This window comes from Rhinatrema bivittatum, chromosome 1 (assembly GCF_901001135.1).
Source record: "Rhinatrema bivittatum chromosome 1, aRhiBiv1.1, whole genome shotgun sequence".
Taxonomy (NCBI): Eukaryota; Metazoa; Chordata; class Amphibia; order Gymnophiona; family Rhinatrematidae; genus Rhinatrema; species Rhinatrema bivittatum.
Window position 1 is genome coordinate 299,486,391 of NC_042615.1, and position 23,754 is coordinate 299,510,144.

At 47.2% G+C, this 23,754-nt stretch overlaps 1 protein-coding gene across 6 annotated transcripts in view; it reads right to left on the reverse strand.

The window, feature by feature from the left end:
• The window catches only part of AIMP1 (aminoacyl tRNA synthetase complex interacting multifunctional protein 1), a 161,539-nt gene that overhangs the window by 42,093 nt on the left and 95,692 nt on the right, over positions 1-23,754 (reverse strand). For all 6 annotated transcript variants that reach the window (XM_029596858.1, XM_029596856.1, XM_029596860.1 and 3 more), the window contains one exon: positions 14,287-14,495. In XM_029596858.1, coding sequence (XP_029452718.1) covers positions 14,287-14,495 — 209 coding nt within the window. The remainder of the gene's footprint in view (positions 1-14,286; positions 14,496-23,754) is intronic.

Consider the following 23,754-nt stretch of genomic DNA (forward strand, 5'->3'; position numbering starts at 1 on the left):
TCAAATATCCCCCAGCCTTTACCCAAATCAGAAAAACCTTTAACCCAACAGGTACAAGGTGTTTTCCCAGCTAGCAGACCACCTCAGCTCAGTCACATACGCAGGCCATAAAGTATAAATAGTAAGGAATAGACAAAAAAACTGGACTGGAAACCACTAAAAGCCAGACTCAAATGCAGTGCAATAAATCAAAAACAGAAATATCACCACCCCTCATAAAACAAAGTGAAGAAATGTAAATCAATCACAACAGTGAGGAAACCCTACTAATAAAAAGCATATTTCCAAACAGATGACAAATAAGAAGAAGAATAAATAAACTTTAAACATTTCCCCAAAATCAAACTAATATTTCAAAACAGCAGATATATCAAACATCCACTAATTAAAACTAATAAGGATAACAAACATTTCCCCCTTTCCATACCTGGAAACCTTTCATTTCCAGTCACCCTGAGATTGTAGACACTCTTTCACAGGCACACACACGAGCCTCTTTCTGAGGGCCTTCTTCTCCTGCCCTCCTCGCCCTTTCCCATGTACATTACCTTTTGCACTCCTTCCTCAATGCTGCCTTCTCTATGGCCCCTTCCCAAGTACCTTCCCCTGCTTCCCCCCTCACCCCCCCCCCCCCCCCACCACTCATTGCACCTTTCCAAGTGCTCTCCCCTCCTGCCATCTCCCCATGGCCCCTTCCTGAGTTATTTTCCTTTGGTCCTCTTTCCCGCTTCTCCTTGCAGTCCCTTCCCTGGTTCTCTCCTCCTGTGGCCTCTTTCCAAATGCTATTCCTCCTGCCCTCCTCACCCTCAAGGCCCCTTCCCAAGTATCTTCCTCCTATGTTTTTTCCTTCCCTCCTACCCTCCCCATACAACCCCTTCCTAAGTGCTCCCCCTCCTACCCCTCTACCCCCTTTTGGCCCCTTCTTGAGTGCCTGTTTTACCTCCCTGTCTCCAGGTGCTGACTCGTTAATGGCCCTTGCCCTCCACCCCTCTCCATGGCTCTACTACTTATTGCTGCCTTTCTCCCTGTCAGGCCAGCAGGACAGCCAGCGCCCATGCTGCAGTGCTCAGACATGCTGCTCAGGGTTAAAACTCTTGCTTGCCTCGTCCTCCTGTCATGTGGAGCAGTAGCTAATAAAGATGCTAGTTGCATCATTCCTCCCCTTTCGCCTCTTGGCGTGGCCTCAGGAACCTCATTGGTGCCAATCATCTCCGCTCTTCCCTGCATCCTCTCCATGTCAGTTTGGGCATTTCATGGCAATCATCATCCCCGCTCTTCCTCGCCTCCTCTCTATGCTGGTTTGGGCTCCTCATGGCGGTGATCAATTGCATTTTTCCCTTCACCTTCTCTGCACAGGTTATGGGGTCTTCGAGATGGAGATCTTCCTCTCCTCTCAGCAAGGGATTGAGCAGTGGGATTAGCATCAGCAGCCTCAGAGCAGAGTTCCTCAGAGGGAAGGTCAGCCCGATTGTTTTCAGCAGCTATATTTTGAATGCCTCCCTTTCAGCAGACCCTCTGTGATATTTCATGAACATAAGAACATAAGAAATTGCCATGCTGGGTCAGACCAAGGGTCTATCAAGCCCAGCATCCTGTTTCCAACAGAGGCCAAAACCAGGCCACAAGAACCTGGCAATTACCCAAACACTATTTATTTATTTATTTATTTATTTATAGATTCTTCTATACCGAGGTACGTATAGTTATACATCACTTCGGTTTACAGGGAAACAATAATTAAGCAACAGGCTTTACAGATAACAGATATTGTAGCATAACAAATATCAGAACAGGTTTTACATTTAACAGTAACAGGTTTTATAAATAAAGATAATGGAATTAACTGTATTTAAGAAGATCCCATGCTACTAATGCAATTAATAGCAGTGGCTATTCCCTAAGTCAACTTGATTAATAGCAGTTAATGGACTTCTCTTCCAAGAACTTATCCAAATCTTTTTTGAATCCAGCTACACTAAGGGCCTCATTTTCTAAAGTATCACAGGCCTCAATACTTTAGGTAATGAGGGGCGGGGGGCCGAAACGGGGGGCGGTCCTGCGCTTGCCGGCAGCGATTGCACTGCCTATTTTGCACCCAATAGCGCCACCATAGAAGGTGTAGCTATTGGGCGCGAAATAGGACGCGAAAAGGCCCTTACCTTTTCGTCGTCCGCGGCATTTTCACGGAGTCGGCCCCAGTGACGCCCTGACTCCTCCTCTTCCGGGGCCGACTCCGCCCCCATTTTGGTATCGCATGCGATCCGTCTGGTAAATGACCCCCTAAGTGCACTAACCACATCCTCTGGCAACAAATTCCAGAGCTTTATTGTGCGTTGAGTGAAAAAGAATTTTCTCCAATTAGTCTTAAATGTGCTACTTGCTAACTTCATGGAATGCCCCATAGTCCTTCTATTATTCGAAAGTGTAAATAACCGAGTCACATCTACTCGTTCAAGACCTCTCATGATCTTAAAGACCTCTATCATATCCCCCTCAGCCGTCTTCTCCAGGCTGAACAGCCCTAACCTCTTCAGCCTTTCCTTATAGGGGACTCCAGGTTGGGAACCACTGCATTAAACAACTGGATAAGAAAGCATTTCCCAAAGCTTGCGACCTCAAACAGGAAGGCAAAAATCAGCGGACGGACAATGATCATAAAAAAGGGCCACTGCCTCTCCTCTTTTGGACCTTCACGTTGACCTGCAATTGGCAGCAGCAGTCCATGCAGGGTGTGTGAGCATTCACTGGCCCTGCTCCCTCCTTCTGCACAGGCTTCCTGTTGGATGGGAAATCTGTGCAGATGGCTGGGGCCTGTAAACATAGAGCAAAGCACAGATCCTGTGTTGACTGCTGCTGCTATCCCACTTTGGGTGAGTGTGTGTGTGGTGGTGGTGGTGGGGGGGGGGGGGCAGTGGAGGTCTGCCATAGTGTTCTGTTTGTCATCTGGACTCATGTAAATTAATGTATTAGAATGAGAGCAGATAGGGGACACACTAAGCTAAGATATACAAATGGAAGCCATAGATTGTTCCGCTGCATTTTGACCTGTTACTTCAGTTAACATAACAATGTTAGAGAAGGCAGACAGTGCAGCATTTTGGCTCACTGTGTCTAGCTTGCTGACACTCTTACTACAATCTGTTTAATTGGTTTGGTGCTATAATACAAACATGATCTACTATTGACCTTGATGCTAATGTTGTCTTGTTTGAGATTGTCTGGTTTGTTTAGAGAATTTGCTTGGCTCCCTTTGGAGTCCTTACTTCCGTTTTACATAAATTTGCCTCAGCTGATAACATGTCTATCATTCTCATATATTTTGCCAGCCTGCTGTTTTTTAAGCATATGCTGCCATCAGAGTTGCAGAGATTCAAGAAGCAGATCTCTAGATGTACAGATTATCTCCATTTACTAATCAGGCTGTGCACTGGACACGAAGCCTATTGATAATCTGCATGCAGGGCAAGTCTAACATGGTTTTCACGCATGCAAAATTGTGCATGCAAGTTGAAGACGCGAGAGGTTAACTTGAACTTTTACTGGCTCAAGAGATTATTGGAGCTTTTCCCTGCCAAAGCTCCGAAATTAAACTGCCCAATTTTATTAAACCCTACTTGCATGTAGTTACAGTAGATGTGCAATATCTTGCAAAATGGTTAAACAGGACCATTATAAATGAAAATCATCCAAGAAACTGCTCAACTCTGACTTCCTCTGATTCTCTGAATTAGCTCAGGGAAACTGAAAACCAAACTAATCAAAGTTTGCATAGATATATATTTTCAGGAAAGAGGCAGGCACAGCCCAAAGGAGTAGACTTCTAATCAGGCTTCACGATACAAACATTTCAAACACATGAAACAACTAATAGTATTAATAAAATCTTATGGCTCTTGTTGTAAAAAAATTTATGGACAGGTTTTTTATTTAGAAATAAGTGAAAAAACCCCAAGGTAAGATCTGTACATGCTGGGCGAGACTTCTAAAAAAAAAAAAAAAGTGCTACAGAGGAAAGGTGAAGCATGTGCTATGGTGCTGTATAGTTAACAATGCATGTGTGCTCGACGTGTGGCATGGAAAAACTGCCTCTCCAGTGGGTGCTACATGTCATGTCCATCTTATCTATATGCCCCCTCCGTGTTTCCCTGTTTATTGTAATCTGTTGCTGTAATAGGAATTCGTGTTTCCCTATCTTCATTGTAACCTGTTAACACCGTTGCAGTAGGCATTTAACTTTAAATAGGATGGCAATCTGCTTTCAGACCAGTAAAGGCAGAATATCAAATGTTTACGGAGAAATAAAATGCTCCTCTACCCAGGAAGAAATAAATTCTTAGGTGGTTAACTTTTCCTACAAAAACATCTCTCCTATGTGAGTAGTTTGTCCTTTCTTGAGACAATATATCAATCTCTTGTTTTTCTTATCACTGCAATTTTTACTACAACCACTAATGCTCTTCTACCTTTGACTTTCCCTCCTTGGAAATTGATTAGTAACATTCCTTTTGCCACCCTCGGATTTATAGGATATGAACTTCATGCTCACCTGCTATTAAGTTCACCTAGAGAATAGCCACTGCCATTAGCAATGGTTACATGGAATAGACTTAGTGTTTGGGTACTTGCCAGGTTCTTATGGCCTGGATTGGCCACTGTTGGAAACAGGATGCTGGGCTTGATGGACCCTTGGTCTGACCCAGTGTGGCATTTTCTTATGTTCTTATGTTCTCCCTCTTGTAGGCATTCCTGGCTGATATCACTATCTACCAGATGCATATTTAGGATTTTCAGAAAAGAAACGCAGCCAACACAAGTTACATATGGTCTTCTACCTTGTACTGAAACCCCAATGCCAACTCTTGACGCTAGAGTGTGCCGTATTACACATTACAGTCCTCACCCTCAAGGAAAATACGTTACTATTAAGTAAATATCGTATTACTGCTTAAATGTGATACATATGGGGGGCATGGCTTACAAGCCTTTGACAATCCTGCATTCATATTTGTCACTTAGTTGACCGTTATTTTACTGGTAATGGTGGGCAACTATAAAACATTCAATCATGAAAACGAAGAAATTTAAATGCTAGAAGCAAGGCTAAAGCTTTAAAACCATACTTAAAAAAAACAACAAAAAAACCTGTACTAATAAGTTCAGAGTCCATAAAAAGGCAGCAGGCTTTCAGCATGGGAAATTAAAGCCCTATGTTTACAAAACAGCAACAGCATGACCAGTCGAAGCTAGGGATGTGCAAATCTCTTTAAATTAAAATTCACCACCTGCTTTGACAAAATCATGAAAAATCCACAAGTCAATTAAATGAATCTCTGTTTAAAAAAAAAAAAAAAGTAAGCATTTGTGGCTAAATTTGCATAGGATTAGCTTCCTAATTTCCCTAGATCCACTGGTTTCTCCAGCATATTTGAGGAAAATCTGAAATTTCTGTTAATCTCTGTCCAGTTTGAGTTTGGCTTTGAATGTCTGCAGGTCCTAATAACGTACCTCAACCTTCTGGGGAAATACCTGAAGAGAATGTGAGGACAGGTCAGTTTGCCTGTCCATTCTGTCCAGGCATCGAGTGCTACTTTATGCCAGCTGCTGTGGTGCTATTAGTAATTTGGTTACTCCCAGCTTTTTCTGCGCCCGGGGCAGATATACAGAATTATGCTCCTACTCCCGCCCCACCTTTCACTTACCCCTGTCTGCTCTGATACAGCGCCTTCTCCTTTAGTCACAAAGGCACCGCGGTCTTTATAGAGCTGGCAGCCTCAGCAAAGTACCCCCTCTCCTTCTCAACTCTCCTACCCAGCATCCCCTTCTATCTCTTCCCCACCCCACGCTCAGAAATCCCTTTCTCTGTATCCTCCTTTCCACCCTCTCTAATCTATGCCATGAATCCTATTTCTTTCCCACACCTTGCTCTGCATCTCCCAGTGCCTAAGTCCACCTTTTTCACTTCTATTCCTTGCCATGAATCCCCCCCCCCTACCACTTGCCCTAGGTCTTCCTCTTTCTCCCCTCCCCACCTTTTATCCTCCCCCACCCTATAACCATCAATGGGAGTCACCTCTGCCCAGTAGAGCAGCAGCTCCTTCTCTCTTCTAGCCCCCCTCCCCAAATCTATCGCACAGCTTCAGTCCCTTCTGGGGCTCCCATATTTACCCCTTGCCAAGCAGTCGCCCACCTTCCTTCTCTCCTGCCTGTTACGCCTGTCAGGCTGCAATGCTGTAGATCTCTCTGCAGAGGCAGAGCCGCAATAGCTGAAGAAATTTAAATGAACCCATGAGGCAGCCCTTACCTTTCTCCCACAAAAGCTTATTCATTGCAGTATCCAGAAAACATGAGTGGTTGGGTGTCCCCCCACTCCAGATTTGGGAACCACTTTCCCAGGTCCTTCAGCCTTGTGCACCTTCCTCAATTCATTTTCAGGCTCACAGGCTTTCCTTGAGGTTTTATAATTAATCTCAACTCTCATTATGTCCGCACCACAACCCTTTCCAGAATAATACTATAAAATCACATAACTGGTCATCAGATTTTTTTAAATAATAAAAACTTTTGTTTTGCAAAATATGTATTTTAGAAATCATGTCACAATGTCTGATGAATATATGCTCTGTGATTTTTGGAAATAAACTGCAAAAATATAAAGATCCCAAGAAATACGTACGTGTATCAAATAAGAGGTCCTTATTCGGCTGCTGTGCAGCTCTGCTAGTTGGCTGGATACGTTTATATATAGCTGAATATGCCCAGCTATCTTAAATTAGCTGGATAAGTTTATTTGCTAACTCTAGGACAATTATATGGGACGACCAGAGTTAGCTGGGTAACTTATCTGGCTAACTCAGCTCCTCCCTGGAATACCCCTCACTTATCCGGCTAAATTCTAACCAGAAAAAAATAGTTAACCAGCTAGAATTTAGCCAGATAAGTGGCCACATTTTCATTTAGCTGGTTAACTTCTTAGTTATCTTGCTAAATGTGTTTGAACATGAACCTCTAAAAGATATTCATACCACATTGGTTGAAGTTAATCTCTGAAATGGCTGGCTAAAGCAGAGCTGAAATTTTTTCCCTTTACCATAGGAAAAACATTCAAGTTAAATTGTCACTTCAGTTACAATGAAACAAAGTCCCTCGCTTACCATGCACTTTGTGAAGAAACACAAAATCCTGCAAAAGGTCACTGATAACCTGTATAAGCAAGCCTGCCATACCAACACAGCATTAACTCCCAGAACTCAAACAGCAACAACTCTGCATGAAAAGGCAACACTGTAAATATTCCACCTGGGCCTAAAACACCAATACACCTTCCAGTGGGAAAACAGAACAAGCTGGACTACTTCGTACAGATCCCTACACAGAACCTACATACTAACAGAATACTTCATCTCCATCATACATATAGAACACAGACCTTCACCAAATGTAAATAAGGGATCACAAATTAGAAATATTCAGATAAAAACCTTAATTCTTTGTCTGCTATCCTCTCAAGTCCCCGGGGCGGACAAGAGAGGAGAAGGGACTGGGTTAGGGAGGATTCTTCTTTGCTTTGCACTGTGCTCTGTCTACTTCAGGCTCATATCCACCCCCATCCAATTTCTTGCATGCTGCCTGGGGGGGGGGGGGCTGGATTAGGAAGCTGAGGGCTGATCTCTGCTGCCTGAGCCAATACAGTCATCAGGGCACAGCTTTGTGTTATGCCCATAGACAAAAGCAGCCTTGCTGACGACACCTCCTTGGTCTTCACACCTGGGGCAGCTGACCCCCACCCCCCAAGAACTTTTTTTTTTTGTACACAACATATTTTCTAGCCCAGCAGTTTCCTCCTGCTACTCTGGGCTTCCAACTCAATCAACACAGGCTTTTATAGCGCTCTGGCCCCAGAACCCTTAATTTGTTACTGCATGGGGGTTTTTTCTCCCCTGTTTTATAACCCTTCCCTCACTCACTCACTACTAGCCCAGCTATTGCAGCGGTGGTCCTTCGCCACAGTCTGAGGCTCCTTCCGGAGCCTGGTACTTATGCATCCTGAGTCTGGCCAGCAGGTGTCACCACTGAGCATAGGTTGAGCCTCCTTATCCCAGCCAGGCTGAAACTGCTACCTCCCTAGTATCCCCAGCTCTGGCTGATGCAGGGAGCAGAAGCACAGCCCGGGAATGGAACTCAGGTCTTCTTCATGGCAGTGCACAGCAGTGCCACTGAGCCACTCGGACTACTAAATCTGTTCTCATTTAGTAGGAAGTCGATACTAAAAGTTTTTATGTGAGTAATTTTTTAATTAACTGCACAAAATTTCCCCACCACCAACCATATAAATTTTGTGTGCTCAGAATTTATCCAGACAAGAAGGAATGTTTCCTTTTTTTTGTCTGGAAGCAATAGAGGCTTTTCAAGGGCAGGGCTAAACTTTAGCCGGTGAGCACCCATATTGAGTGTTCACAGGCTAAAGCTGTGCACACAAGCGTGGTCAGAAAAGTCGCTATCCCAACTTCCTCTGCTTATTTCCAGCAGCAGTCTAACCCAGGTAGGTCCTACTGAATTTCAGTGAAACGTTATACGTGTACCTTTGCCCAGATATATTTGCCACTTACTGGCTCTTTGAATATTGAATTTTATGTTTACACAGCACTTTTCTCCAAGGCTCTAGTAAAAATTAACAAATTAAAAATAACCTGTAAAAAATTATGGGGGTCAATATTCAAAGGTATTTAGTTGGATAATTTGCAAATTATCTGGCTAAATGCCAACTTTTTGAATATTTGGGCATTCATCTGGCTAGAATTCAGCAGGATAAAAAAAAAAAAGAGAAATGTTCTGCAGCGGCCCTAAATTATTCGACTAACATCTCATTTTAAGATGTTTCGATAACTTTAGGCCTGCCTCAGAACAGCCCTAATGTTATCTGGCCTCATGTGTCTGGAGAACCTTAGACTTAACCAGCTATATTGAAAAAGAATATAGCTAGTTAATTAGCCATAAAGTTCAAGCAAATAAATAAATAGATAAATAAATCCCACGGGCCTAGTGGCCCCCAAAGCATAGATGCCCACCCAATATGTCACATGTGTGCCCTGCTGGGCCGAACATCTCCCCTAACCCTAAACTCCTTTAATAGCATTTAAAAAATAACAGTGGTAGGAGTCTGGGGCTAGCCTCTCCCCCTCTCCCTCCCTGTTATTACATACATTTTCAGTAATAACCTCTCCTCTGCCTTCCTTACCCCTCCTAGTACATTTCATAAACTGTTTCGTCTGCCAGAATCACAGTATGCTCCTACCTCAATACCAGCCAGTACGTACTTCTGACAACAGCACAAAGCGTCGGCCTTCCAGATGAGACAATTTTTGAAAGGTACTGGGAGGGTGGCAGGGTCAGCAGGGGAGACGGAGGAGGGTTTATTGCTGAAAACTTATGCTGGCCCTGAATCCCTACCACCTATTTTTTTAAAATGCTGTCAGAAGGGTTTGGGGAAGAGGGGTGCTGGGGAGGCTCGGGTTGGCAAAGCCCATGTGCGACTGTGAGCTAGAGGCCCTAATGTTCCCCTATTTACCTGTGCAGAACCAGGCTAGGCGCCTGGTCCTCAGAGAGTATGCTCTGTGGGCGGGATCCTGCGGGGGCAGGTGGAGCTCAGAGGGCGTAACCAGAGGCTGGAGAATAAGAGCTGGGATCCAGGTGGATATAACCAGACCAGACCAGGCCTAGGGCTCCAGGAGAAAGGCAGCTCCTGTACACAACTGTCCAAACACTGAGCTGAGACGAAGCTGAACTGTAAGTACTGAGGGAAGCAGAGAAGTAGCGAGAGTACACTGTTCTGAAGGGAAGACAGTCTACTATTGTGTATGTGTGAAGCTGTAATAAAGATATACTGTTTTAAGCAAGGCTGGAATCAGGCTAGTTTGTCTCCAGGCCTGTGGGAATCACCACTCGGTCCCACAGTGACATATTAGTTGGGTGTCTGTGCATTGGGCCCTCCTGGCCCGAGGGACATTTTTATTTTTTTGCTTGAATAGAAACTTCCCCTGCCAAACCTTTCATCAATCTAACATCGGATTTAAGCTCGGCTTTACAATCTTTAGCATCTAAGAATGAAATAATTATTAAGCCAGCTGATTAAAGGTGGCAGTGTCCTTGTTCAAGATCGTTTACTATATTCAAGAATTAATGACTCAGGTCTCAGACACTAAATACTATTGAATTTTGGATGATGATCCTACTTCACAATTACAAACTACAACTGCTAATCTAATTATGGAAGATAAAGCTCCATTCCTCACTAATAAAGAATGACAATTTCTGTATGTCACTCATCCCAGAATTCCAGTATTATATGGCATTCCTAAGGTGCACAAAACTCTGATAAATCCTCCATTAAGACCAATTATTTCAAGTAATGGATCAGCATTTGAACCTTTGGCTATATTTTTAGATACATTTCTATAACCATGTTAAGGAAATGCAGTCATATGTGCAAGGGCAGGCATATATTACATTATAAATGAGATAAGTGTCTTCGGTTTTCTAAGCTATTTTATAGCTATATAAATATATTTTTTATCAATGCTTAAACGTTTATGAGACCTATGATTATAATATTTAAGTGGGAATGTACTCACTCTGGGTGGCTATCTAACTTTCTGACAAGCCACAAATAAGTGAATTCAAAAACTATCCACCCATCTTATTTATGAGGTCTCATTAGCAATCAAATGATTAAGTTTCCTAAATATATGGCTTTTGATTTAGAAGTCAGGCACAAATATTTAAAATAATTTATGGTCATTCCAAAATGGTTTTGCGCAAAATGACTAATACAGGATTGAAATATATCAGAATGTGACACTCTAAAGTGACCTGCAGAACCTGAATGAAATCCACTTTGAAGTGCCAAAAAGCAGAATATAAATCAAATAACTAACTAACTAAATAAATAAATAAATACATACATTGGCATTGGAAGCTTATAATGGGACAAAAGTCATTCATCTGTGGTTCCCAGGATCTCTCAAGCATGCTTTTGGACTGTAAAGGGACCTTTGGTGTCATGGCCAAAACATGAATTAATAGTTTGTGCATCATCAAATCCAACCATTTTTTTCAAGATTTTGGAAACTGGGTACTCAAAAATCTAACATCATTAATTTTGATAGCTGTTTAGATTACAGAGCTTGATGGTTAAGATGGGGAGGCAAAGGTGGATCTCTCCTTTCCAACCCTAGTAGTCACTCTGCTAATGCCAATCTTTCCCCACCACTATCAACACGTCATCTTTCCCTTTGCTACACAAACCATCACCCCCATAGATAACTGGCTTTACTCTTTTCCCCTCCATTCACGCAGGCACTGGCATCTCTCCCCTCCCCTCCCCCTCACTCTGTAGATATACGTCCTTTCTTCTCGCCAGCCCTCCACCTTGCAGACACCAGCCTCTCTACTTCCACAACTCCTCAGCCTCCATACATGCTCCCCCACCTCCTCATAGACATTGGCCTCTCTCTGTCTTACTCCATTCTGTAAACAACTATATTTGCTTATCTCTTCTCACTCTGCCTGTCCTCTCTGACCTCTATAGGCACAGGTGTCTCTCCTCCCTCTCTCTCTTCATTCCATCCTGCAGACACTGGCCTTTCTTCTCCCCCCTTACCTTTTACAAACACCAGGCCTTTTTCTTTCCCATCCCCCAACCACTACTCTCCCTTTCAATCAACAAAGACTTCTCTCCGCCCCCTCCATCCTGTCAACACTGGCCTTTCACCTAACCTAGAGACATGGTCTATCTCTCTCCCCCAACTTTGCAGACACCAGCCCTCCATCTTCCTCCACTCTCCACAGACATTAGCCTCTTTCCACCCCCTACCTTTCAGACACCAAACTACGGGGCCGATGCAATAAGATGCGTGTGGAAAACAGGCACTCGTATTGAGCACCCGTTTCCCTAATTTGCCCTGGGCGCCCGATGCAGTATTTAAATGAGGAGCTGCGTAAAAAAAAACCACAGTCCCTAGTGCTTAAATGCATCGGGCGCCCTCAATTTCAACAGGTGCTTCATACGAGCGTCTGTTTTTATCCCACTTCTTCTGATCGATTTTGCTGAAGATGCCCATAGCTAAGCATCCCTTGCTCTGGACATCTAAATTGTGCATCCAGAAGAATTCTTTTGTTTTTAAATCAAGCCAATATACATTTATTTTTCAACACTGCAAGCAGCAAATTTATGTGTCAAAATGATACTAAGTAGGAGGAATCTCCGAGGACCGTATTTTTTAAATTTTATTATTTATTTATATTTTTAAATTTTTTATGAGCCCTTGACCCTTACACTGATTTTACACCACCTCCAGAGTTGAAGTTAAATTTGCTGTGTTACAAAATGTGCCTTGGGTGCCCAGCGATTTTCTGAATTGGAAGGTAACAGCTAATAGCCTCATCTACATGATATTTACATGTGATGGGCACCATCAGCTATGCATTTGTTTGGGCATATGTTTTGATGCAATAATCTCCTTATTGCATTGGGTGCTAGTCTAGTGCGTCCAAAATGCGCATTCAACCACATGTAAACCTGTGTGCTAGCCTGGGTGCACTTTATTGCATTGGCCCCTTTCTCTTCTTTCCATCTCAAAGGATATACTGGCCTTTCACTCTTTGCCCTCTACGAACACCAATCATTAAATTATATACTTGTAAAAGGTATTTCTCAGTGCAGTGAAAAATGATAATTACAGCACTATGAAATAGCACTGAAAAGACATTTAAAACTATCCAAGGCTGCTGAAATGCTAAAAAGTATGTAAGGGTCAGCACTGAATTTTGTTTCTGCCTGCTTTGCTCAATTTACAAGCAATCACATGACTTAAAATAAATCCTATCTATTAGCATATATGAGATAAAATTATAATGTCAACCAATTAGGACAATGTTATGTTAGCTAAGAAGCTAACTCATTGGTGTGCAAATTTGTGACCTATTTAACCTATTGTATTAATAAGAATCTGAGTCTGTATTGTCCTTAAATGTTCAGGTGACCTGTACACACCTGGGAAATCTCATTTCCTTGAATAAAGATTTTTCTTTTTAAGCTGCTGGTATTATACATTTCTTTCCAGTCCACAACAAATCAGAGACATGCTGTTCCAGAAAAGAAATGGAGCTTCCCACTGCTACCACTAAGGGAGCTGGACTGGAAAGTGGAGAAGTAGTCAATGTCAGCAGTGTATGGGGGGCATGAGGATGCTGGTTCCTATGATGGGGGACAGCAGAGAGGTTGTGCCCCACAATTCTGTGTAAAAAGAGGAATTATTGAGCAATTGCTGAGGAGGGTCCTTGGATTATATGTTACTTCCCCCTCCTTCTATACACAAATGTTCAACACCACTTACCCCTAAGCTTTCTCTTTCCACACAAGGGGAAGATGGTAAATTACCCACACTATGTGGACAGGACGTCATTTCAAACTACCCAATCACGTTTCTTCCTTTCAATTAGCAATCTTAATGCCACAAGTTTACTTTTCTCTATTTTTCTTTCTTGGATGGTTTCTCATCACTGCAACTTTCGGCTAACAGGATTTGGATTCACATCCCAATAAAAAGGGTAGTGGGAAAAGAATCATTTCAGCAACTGGAATGATACCATTAACTTATTTTACTATAGGACAAAGAATAAGGTTCACGAGGTAGTGAATTTCGCTCACTGCTAATCTTAAGATAGTTCAAATCCGAGGTGACTAGCTCTCCAGGTTAATGCCAAAAGGTTTTTCAATCATTCTGAATCTCAAATTTACATGAGTATAAAAGCAGTAAACTAGCAGGACTAAGAGCAACTGGATGAGTATGTGTGCAATATAAGAAAGGAGGCTGGTTAAATGTCATTACTCCATGTGCTAATGAATGGAATCAGTTGCTTTTAATTTGAATTTCAATGGATTGTTTTGATGTCATTTCTGATCACAAATTAACAGACCCTCCTAGCCAATATTTTTGCTCCACCCTGATTAATTATGGGAGAGGAAGACAACAACCTCCAGCCCCCAATAATAAATCAAAATCCCAACTATTTATTTTTCATCACAAAAGGGGAATATGTTATGACGAAGAGGGTTTCAGAGGGGGGCCTAGATACAAGTACTGCATATTATCACAAGCAAAAGCAGACAGAATGGAATAAGATGCCTGAAAAAAACCCTCAAAACCTGCACAGGCCTGTACATGCTGCATTAACATAACTTCTTTGATAGGTGCCAAGCACAACAGATGGCAGGGCCGGCAGCCCTACCTGCTCCAGAGGGACGTGTTTCACCAAGCCGCTGACGACGGTCCTCGGGGTCACCTCTCCGACATCAACCTCTTCTACATACAGAGAATCCGCATCAGGGTGCTTTTTGGCAGAGACTATGCAGCCCACACGAAGATCCAGACAGGAGACATCTACAGGCGTGGAGGAGCCTTCAGCTACAGCAGGCTGCTTCTTCTTCTCCTTCTCTCCTGCAGAAAAGAGCACCAACTTAGAAGAAGCCAAAAGATAGAAGCAGAAGTTTACGCGTGTGAAACTTTTTTTTTTTTTTTAATTTAGGAAACAGGTTGGTATGGACCAAATACACCATTCTCTTAGGACGAGTTCTGTTTGAGACATTGCTCCTGTAGTTTATTGTTCTGCATTAAGATAACAGTAGGAAATGAAGCAGACCTTTGTCAAAGTGTTTTGTTTTAAAGTTTTCGTCAGATTGCTCCTATCAAGTATGTTCTCTTTTAAAATATACATGGCAGATGGATTTGTGAGGGCCAAGGTCCCTCAAATCACAGCAAGTTGTGTGCCTGCTCCATTGCACTTCCAGTATTGTCCTCCTAAAATCTTCAGCTAGGACCCGAGAGCCAGAATGTCAGTTTAATCCCCTTCATAATCAAAACGCAGTGTCAAAACACAATTTGCAGTGAGTTGAGGAAACTGGCGCCAGATCAATCAGACACTGGGCCTGTTCCAAGTGCAGGAAACAAAGCTTTCTGCCTAGAATAGAAGTTAACTAACCACCCTGGTTTTCCTACACTAAAGAGAATGAGTTGGCTCCAAAACTGTTTGCATCCAAAAAACAGATAAACTGTAACTTAGATTAAAAGATTCTTTTTTTTTTTTTATACCAAGAAGCCATTGCCTTGACGCTCTGATGTATTCCAAGCTGAAACTGATTAGGATATCCTGTTGAGAAAATGTGTATAAAATTGCTGTATGAATCATAGTATATGAAGTCATGTCAGAAGTTCAATCTTTTCTCCTGTGCCAAGGCAATAATGTTATTTTCTTAGCTCATTTCTAATTAAAATGTTGCCAAAAATGCGTTCAACTTTCTAATTAATAAAGGCGGTAAAGTCTTCAGAGAATATAGGGTTAAAATCCACATTACCATGCGTATTCAACCCCAAAACTTTAAAAGAAAATTATTACTTACCTGCTAATTTTCGTTCCTGTAGTACCATGGATCAGTCCAGACAGTGGGTTATGTCCCCAATCCAGCAGATGGAGTCAGCCCAAAACTTCGAGGGGGCGTCACCTTAAGTACTACTACCCCCTCTGCAGGAGTTCAGTATCGAGTATATCAAAGCCCGAGTAAACAGAAACCCCCGCTTGGATCAAGTTGAAACAAGACGGCAACAATAAGCCGCTGAATGTTAACGTAGAAAACTGAAACCGACCCACCAACGAGTGGGCGGGCACGAACATAGCGTGTCAAACTCCAAGAGAAACGGTGAAAAGAACAGTGACAAAACTGGAAATACGTGAAACACAAACAGCAGTAAGGACACTACTGTAACGGGAGACACAGTTGAACAGAATCAGCATCCACATACAGCCGAGCAGAAATAGGACCTAGAACCCAAATGCGGTGGGCGTCTGGACTGATCCATGGTACTACAGGAACGAAAATTAGCAGGTAAGTAATAATTTTCTTTTCCCTGTACGTACCTGGATCAGTCCAGACAGTGGGATGTACCCAAGCTTCCCTAACCCGGGTGGGATCCTGCGAGGCCTGCTCGTAGGACCTGTTCGCCAAAATGTCCCTGGACGGACGAGGCGAGGTGTAGTCTGTAGTGTCTCGAGAACGTGTGCAACGACTTCCAGGTGGCCGCTCTACAGATTTCTTGTGAAGATACCGAGCGGCTCTCAGCCCAGGAGGCCGCCTGGGAGCGTGTGGAATGTGCTACTATGCCGGGTGGGGGAGTCCGCCCCACCCCAATATAGGAGGCAGCAATGCCGGCCTTCAGCCATCTGGCAATGGTCGTCTTCGAGGCCTGAGATCCCTTCCGGGGACCGGACCAAAGGACGAAGAGATGGTCAGAAGTCCGGAAATCATTCGTAGCCTCCAGGTAGAGCCTCAGAGTGCGCTTGACGTCAAGGAGACGAAGAGACCGCGGCTCCGACGAAGAGAACGATGGAAGTTCCACCGTCTGATTCACATGGAAAGTGGACACCACCTTCGGAAGGAAGGAGGGAACAGTGCGAAGTGAGACTCCCGAATCGGAGAACCGAAGATAAGGTTCTCTACACGACAGGGCCTGCAGCTCCGAAATACGCCGTGCGGAGCAGATGGCCACCAGGAACACAGCCTTGAGGGTGAGATCCTTGATTGTCGCATTCCGCAGCGGTTCAAACGGAGGTCCTGACATGGAACGCAGTACCAGATTGAGACTCCAAGAGGGACAAGGATCCCGCAGTGGGGGCCGCAAGTGTTTGACCCCCTTGAGAAAACGGGCGATGTCCGGGTGTCGCCACAGAGATCCTCCGTCGCGCAGGAGGGAGCCAAGAGCGGCCACTTGAACCCGAAGTGAGTTGTAAGCGAGCCCCTTGTCCACCCCTTCTTGTAGAAACTGGAGGATCTGAGGGACAGACGCCTCCGAAGGACTTGTGTTCAGGCTGGTACACCACAGCTCGAACACCTTCCAGACCCGCACATAGGCCACCGACGTCGAGGTCTTTCGGGAGCGCAGCAGCGTGGACACTACCGCCTCCGGGTATCCCCGTCGGCGGAGGCGACGCCTCTCAAAAGCCAGGCCGCAAGACAGAAGAGTTCGGCCTGGTCGAAAAATACTGGGCCCTGGTGGAGGAGGCGGGGAAGATGTCCCAGCCGGAGGGGTCCGTCGATTACCAGGTGAAGGAGGTCCGCAAACCAAGGTCGTCTCGGCCACTCTGGCGCGACGAAGATGACGGTCCCCCGATGAGCCTCTATCCGGCGTAGTAGCCTTCCCACCAGTGGCCACGGGGGGAACGCGTAGAGAAGCAGATCGGCCGGCCACGGGAGCGCGAGAGCATCGACGCCCTCCGCCCCCCGTTCTCTCCGGCGACTGAAGAAACGAGGCGCCTTGGTGTTTTGAGCGGATGCCATGAGATCCAGGTGGGGGGGGCCCCACCGCCGAACGATCAGCTGCATGGCCGCATCGGAGAGGGCCCACTCTCCGGGATCCAGAAACTGGCGACTGAGGAAATCCGCCTGGACGTTGTCCACGCCCGCTATGTGCGAGGCCGCCAGACGGGCCAGGTGTCGTTCCGCCCACTGCATCAGCATCGCCGCCTCTAGCGCGACCTGCGGACTGCGGGTGCCGCCCTGTCGGTTGATGTAGGCCACCGTGGTCGCGTTGTCCGACAGGATTCTGACTTCCCGATTCCGAAGGAGCGGCAGGAAGTGAAGCAGCGCCAGCCTGACCGCTCTGGTCTCCAGACGATTGATGGACCACGTCGACTCCTCCGCGGACCACGTCCCCTGCGTGGCGCTGCGGTCGCAGACTGCTCCCCAGCCTACGAGACTGGCGTCGGTGGTAACCACTACCCAATTTGGTAGCTCGAGGGACACGCCGCGAGCCAGATTCTCCGGGACCATCCACCAGTCCAAGCTGCTCCGTGCAACCTGTGGCAGCGGGAGTATCACCTGGTAGTCCTGCGAAAGTGGTTTCCAGCGGGATAGGAGTGCTCTCTGTAGCGGCCGGAGGTGCGCAAATGCCCAAGGAACCATGTCGATGGTGGAGCCCATCACCCCCAGGAGCTGTAGATAGTCCCAGGAGGTGGGAGCTGGTAATGCAGAAAACCGCTGTATGTGCTCCCGCAGGGAGTGCGCCTTGTCCTGTCGTAGAAAAACCGCCCCCAGACGGGTGTCGAAGGTCGCCCCCAAGAAATCCAAGCGCTGCGAAGGCACGAGGGAGCTCTTGGAGAAGTTCACCACCCAACCCAGGGACTGCAGGAACTCTATCACCCTGGCCACTGCCGCCTGGCCATGCCGAAAAGACTTCGCCCGTATGAGCCAGTCGTCCAAATAAGGATGAACTAGAATACCCTCCTTCCGAAGGGCAGCCGCCACAACTACCATGATCTTGGTGAAGGTGCGTGGGGCCGTTGCCAGGCCGAACGGAAGCGCCACAAACTGGAAATGTTGATCCAGAATCTTGAACCGTAGGAGCCGATGATGCTCCTGGCGAATGGGGATATGAAGGTAGGCCTCCGTCAAGTCCAAGGAGGCCAAGAACTCCCCTTGGTGTACCGCCGCGATCACCGAACGTAGCGTTTCCATGCGGAACCGGATCACCCTGAGGGACTTGTTGACTTCCTTCAGGTCCAGAATGGGGCGGAAGGAGCCGTCTTTCTTTGGTACTACGAAGTAGATGGAATAATGGCCCGAGCCCACCTCTCCGGAGGGTACGGGCACAATGGCGCCTATTTCCCACAGTCTGTCCAGCGTCGACTGCACCGCCCTTCGCTTGATGGCCGAGCCGCAGGGCGAGAAGATGAACCGACCCTTCGGAGCGCGGGCAAGTTCCAAAGCGTAGCCGCGTCCTATGGTGTCCAAGACCCACTGATCCGAGGTGATCCGCGCCCACTCCTCGTAGAAGAACGCCAGCCGCCCTCCAATCTTGGGGACGGCGGAGTGGGCGAGCTGAACATCATTGAGAGGACTTGGGTGAGGGTTGTCCCGCCGTGGAAGCGGGGCGCGCGGGGCGGCGCCCGCGAAAGGAGCGAGACCAGGGCTGAGACCTGGAGGCAGGGGGCCGAGCCGCCGCCGGCCTATAACTCCTATAGCGCCTTTGCGCTCTGGCTCTGGTCCTGGAGGACGAAAAAGCCCTGGTGGAGCGATATCTGTCTTCCGGCAGGCGATGGACCGCGTTTTCCCCCAGGGACTTGATGATCTGGTCCAGATCCTCGCCGAACAGGAACTTACCCCTGAATGGCAGGGAACCCAGACTAGACTTGGAGGACGTGTCCGCTGCCCAGTTGCGTAGCCATAGGAGTCGGCGTGCCGCCACCACCGAGGCCATGGAGCGGGCAAGGACCCGAAACAGATCGTAGGAAGCGTCCGCCCCGTATGCCACCGCGGCTTCCAGTCTATCCGCCTGGGCGGCTTCTTCGGGTGGCAACGCCTGGGACGTGAGCAATAGCTGCACCCAGAGAAGACTGGCTCGCTGGGCAAGCGAGCTGCACATCGCAGCCCGCAGCCCCACTGCAGAGACCTCGAAGACCCGCTTGAGGAAGACTTCCAACTTGCGATCCTGCGTATCCCTTAGCGCTGCTCCACCTGTCACCGGTATAGTCGTCCTCTTCGTGACCGCCGACACCGCGGAGTCCACTCTGGGTACCTTGATGAGATCCAGAAAATCTTCCGGCAGCGGATACAGCCTCTCCATGGCCCGGCTGCCCTTCAGCGCGGATTCCGGGGCATCCCATTCCCTGGTGAGAAGCTGCAGGAACGACTCGTGAATGGGAAAAGCCCGAGCCCTCGGGCGAAGGGCTGCCAAGCACCGGGTCTCCCTTCTTTGAGGAGGTGACTACAGCGGGCGCGACGGGGAGCTGGTGGATCCGGCGGAGGATCAAGGTCCAACCCCTGAATGATCTGTGGGATCAGGTCATCCAGCTCTTCCCGCTGGAAGAGACGTAGCGTGCGCGGATCCTCACCTTCTGAAGTGGAGTCCCCTTGACCCGCCGCCGCAGGGTCCGATCCAGGGGAAGCTGGTGCCGACCCAAGTCCCCCCGAACCCACCGGGAGCCGTGGTTGGCTGGGGGGCTGTGGGGCCCCCACGCCCGCCGGAGCGGGGGGGGCCGGATAGGAGGGCGAAGGTCGCGGTAGCTTGGATGGTGGCGGATCCGAGAGCGCAGCCAGGTCCTGCAGGTAAGCCGTATGCATCAGACGGATAAACTCCGGGGAAAACCCCGGTCTAGTCGGGGGGACCTCCGCGGGTGGGGGCCCCGGGGGACCCTGCCCCAGCGGGCCTTCCTCCGGGTCTGTCTCAGGTATTAATCTCGGGGGTGAGCCCTCCGAAGCTTCCTCGTCCCCCCGCGCTGCCTGGGCCCCTTCAGGGCGCAGCGAATGCAAGATGGCCGCCGTTCCCGCCAGGAATGGGGGAGGGGCCGGCCCGCGCCGCCCGGGCAAGGCTGTCATGGAGGACCGAAGAGTGAGGGACCGCGAAGAGCCTTCCCCCCCGGGGAGGCACCGCGCACAAATTCCCTCCCTTGAGACGCGCGATCCAGGCTCGCCGCAGGCCGAGCAACGCGCTGGCCTCGGCATCCGGAGCGCAAGGTTCGAAACAGTGCCCGACAGCCCAGAACGCCTGGAAACCCGGGGGGGGGGCCGCGCGACGGATCGCCGCTGCGGGGGGGCCCTGGTGGCCTGCGCTACCCGCCGAAGCGAAAAACGGCGCCGCGGGGGGGCCCTCCTGGCCGCACAACCCGCTGGAGACGATCAGCCCTCTCCCCGCTGCAGCCCACGAGGAGCCGCAAGATGGCCGCGGGAGAGGGTGAAGACGCTGGCAGGCCGGAGCACCGGCAGCCGCGTGCGACCTAGCTGTGACGAGAAGAGAGAAAAACAGCTCAAAACAAAGTCTCACTTACCCCGGAGCAGCAACGACTAGCGCCGGTAGAGAGGAAAGGGAGAGACAGAGAAGCAGAAGAAAGCCACGCCTCTCCAATTACTCAATTAAGTTTTTTTTTTTTTTTTTTTTTTTTTTTAAATACAACTTGATCCAAACAGTCTAACCAAACCTACAGAAAATAGAGCCCCAAACAAGGGACGCAAAAGAAATAGGTGATAGGCAATCGGGAGCAAGCCCAGATTTCACTACTCGCATCTGCTGGAGTCAGAAGATACTGAACTCCTGCAGAGGGGGTAGTAGTACTTAAGGTGACGCCCCCTCGAAGTTTTGGGCTGACTCCATCTGCTGGATTGGGGACATAACCCACTGTCTGGACTGATCCAGGTACGTACAGGGAACTTTGTGTTAAAGGCAGCATTAATGCAGAAGTATGTGGTAACGAGATTGGTGCTACATATAAATAAGCTGCTTTGCAACAATTTGGATATTAGTAGCTCACTTGGATTTTTTCACGCACTAATGGAGAAATCTGGGAGTATAATGTTTGTGCAAATTAAGCACCTGAGTTCTTGTTAACACTCTATTGTAAACAGGCCCCTTGGTTTTGGGCTGAATGAGATCCAATTTAAAAAGACTTGGACTGCTGACCTCAGACACATGTTTGAAGTATTTAAAAGTAGTATGGAAGTTAAATTCAACATTGTGTGCTCTCTGGGCCCTGAAAAAAAAACACATACCTCTTTCCACTCTGGCTATTCTTGCATTTCACCTCACAGAGGCATTCTTGGCCTACTTTGAATCAGTTCCAGGATGTACAAATTCAGACCAAACAGTTTGTTATCCCTCAAGTGTTCCTGTATAGTATCAGCAAAGGAGAAATTACTACTTACCTGATAATTTTCTTTCCTTTAGTGAAGGGTAGGTCAATCCCAACAAGTGGGTTATGCACCTCTGCTGGGAGATGGAGCAAAAGCTGATGTCACGGCTATATAGTCTCGCCATGACATCAGCCTGCCAGTGTTCTCTGGAAAAGCTAAACTGTGGACAAAACTGATTACACTTGAACATTATTAGCAACAGGCAAACATTCATGTTTCTTAACCAACAGGAACACTAAACTCAGCCAAAAGAAGGAATATATCTAGCAAACAAAGGGCTAGAGAAGGCACCAGTTATCAACGAAGAGCAGGAATAATATTCTGCATAGCTTGCTAACCACAAATTCAACCACCGGCAGCTGAGAGCGGGCCTAGGACTGACCTACCCTTCACTAAAGGAAAGAAAATGATCAGGTAAGTAGTAATTTCTCCTTCCTTACCGTTCAGGTAGGACAATCCCAATGAGTGGGATGTACCAAAGCTAATCTCGAAAAAGGGGGGGGGGGGGGGGGGGGAGGCTGTCGGCGGTTCAGTCAATACCACCCATGCAAACATGGCATCCTCCCTAGCCCAAACATCCATGCAGTAATACTTGGAGAAGGTTTGCAAAAATGACCATGTCACTGCTCAGCAAATTTCAGCGGGCAACAACAAAGTTCTGTCCACGATACCGCCCTTGTGGAACGCGGTCTGTTTCAGTAAGGCAACCTCAGTGGCCACATAGGCTGAAGAAATGACTTTCTTAACCTAGCGGGCAATCATTGCCCGCGTCGGTGGTGCTCCCTGCTTACTTCCTCCATGGAGCACAAACAAGTGATCAGACTTCCGAACAGTCTTAGTCATGTCCAAGTACCGCAGCAAATGAAGCTTGATGCCCAAGGAACGCAAAAGGCAATTCTCAGCTTCATCTCTGTCCCTGTCCAAGGCAGGCAGAGAAATGGACTATTTCAAATGAAAGTTCAAAACCACTTTGGGCAAAAAGGAGGGCACAGTCCGAAGTTATACCGCACCTGGAGTCATAGTGAGAAAAGGCTCACAGCAGGAAAAGCCTGCAGCTCTGAAACCAGACATGCCAAACACATTGCTACCAAAAAAACTGTCTTCAAGGTAAACAATTTTGACCGCTGCAAGGAAAGATCATGCAGCGGTCGAAAGGTTGGACCTGCCAAAAACATGAGGACCAAGTTAAGGTCCCACAGAGGCAATGGAAGCCACAATGGGGGGCAAAGATGCCCAACTCCCTGCAGAAAACGGGACACATCTGGATGGGAAGATAAAGGCCATCCATTGACTCTTCCTCTATAACAAGCCAGGGCTGCAGCTTGGACCTTCAAGGTATTAATGGCCAAATCCTTAAGCAAGCCATCTAGTAAAAGTTCTAAAATCAACAGAATATCTACCTTGAGTAGTTGAGTACTTCGTTCAGAACGCCAAGCCTCAAAAGACCCTCCAAACTCTAACATAGGCTAGAAAAGTAGAACATTTCCGGGTTTGAAGAAGAATGGAAATTACCACAGGCGAAAAACCCTGCTTCAACAATTGAGCCCTTTCAATGGCCAAACTGTAAGACAGAATCAACCCGGATCCTCGTCTGAGATGGTGGCCCGAGGGGACTGCCCACCAGAAGTCTCTGGAGATTGGCATACCATGTCCTTCAAGCCCAATCTGGAGCCACTAAAAGGACAATATTGGCTTGACTTGCAATCTTCTGAACCAGCCTGCTGATCAGAGGCCAGGATGGAAATGCATACAGAAAGGCGCCATGTAGCCACTCCTGAAAAAGAGCATTGATACATATCGCATTTGGGTCCCGCCTGTGACTGAAGAAGCATGGAACCTTTCATTGTTGAAGGTCGCAAACAGGTGTAGATTCACAGGGCCCCAGTGGTTAACCAGGAGCTGAAAGGCCTCGTCCACCAGTTCCCATTCTCCTGGGTCCAAGTTTCTCCTGCTGAGGAAATCGGCTCTGATATTGTCCTTTCCGGCAATGTGAGAGGCGGATATGCTTAGAAGATGCTGCTCTG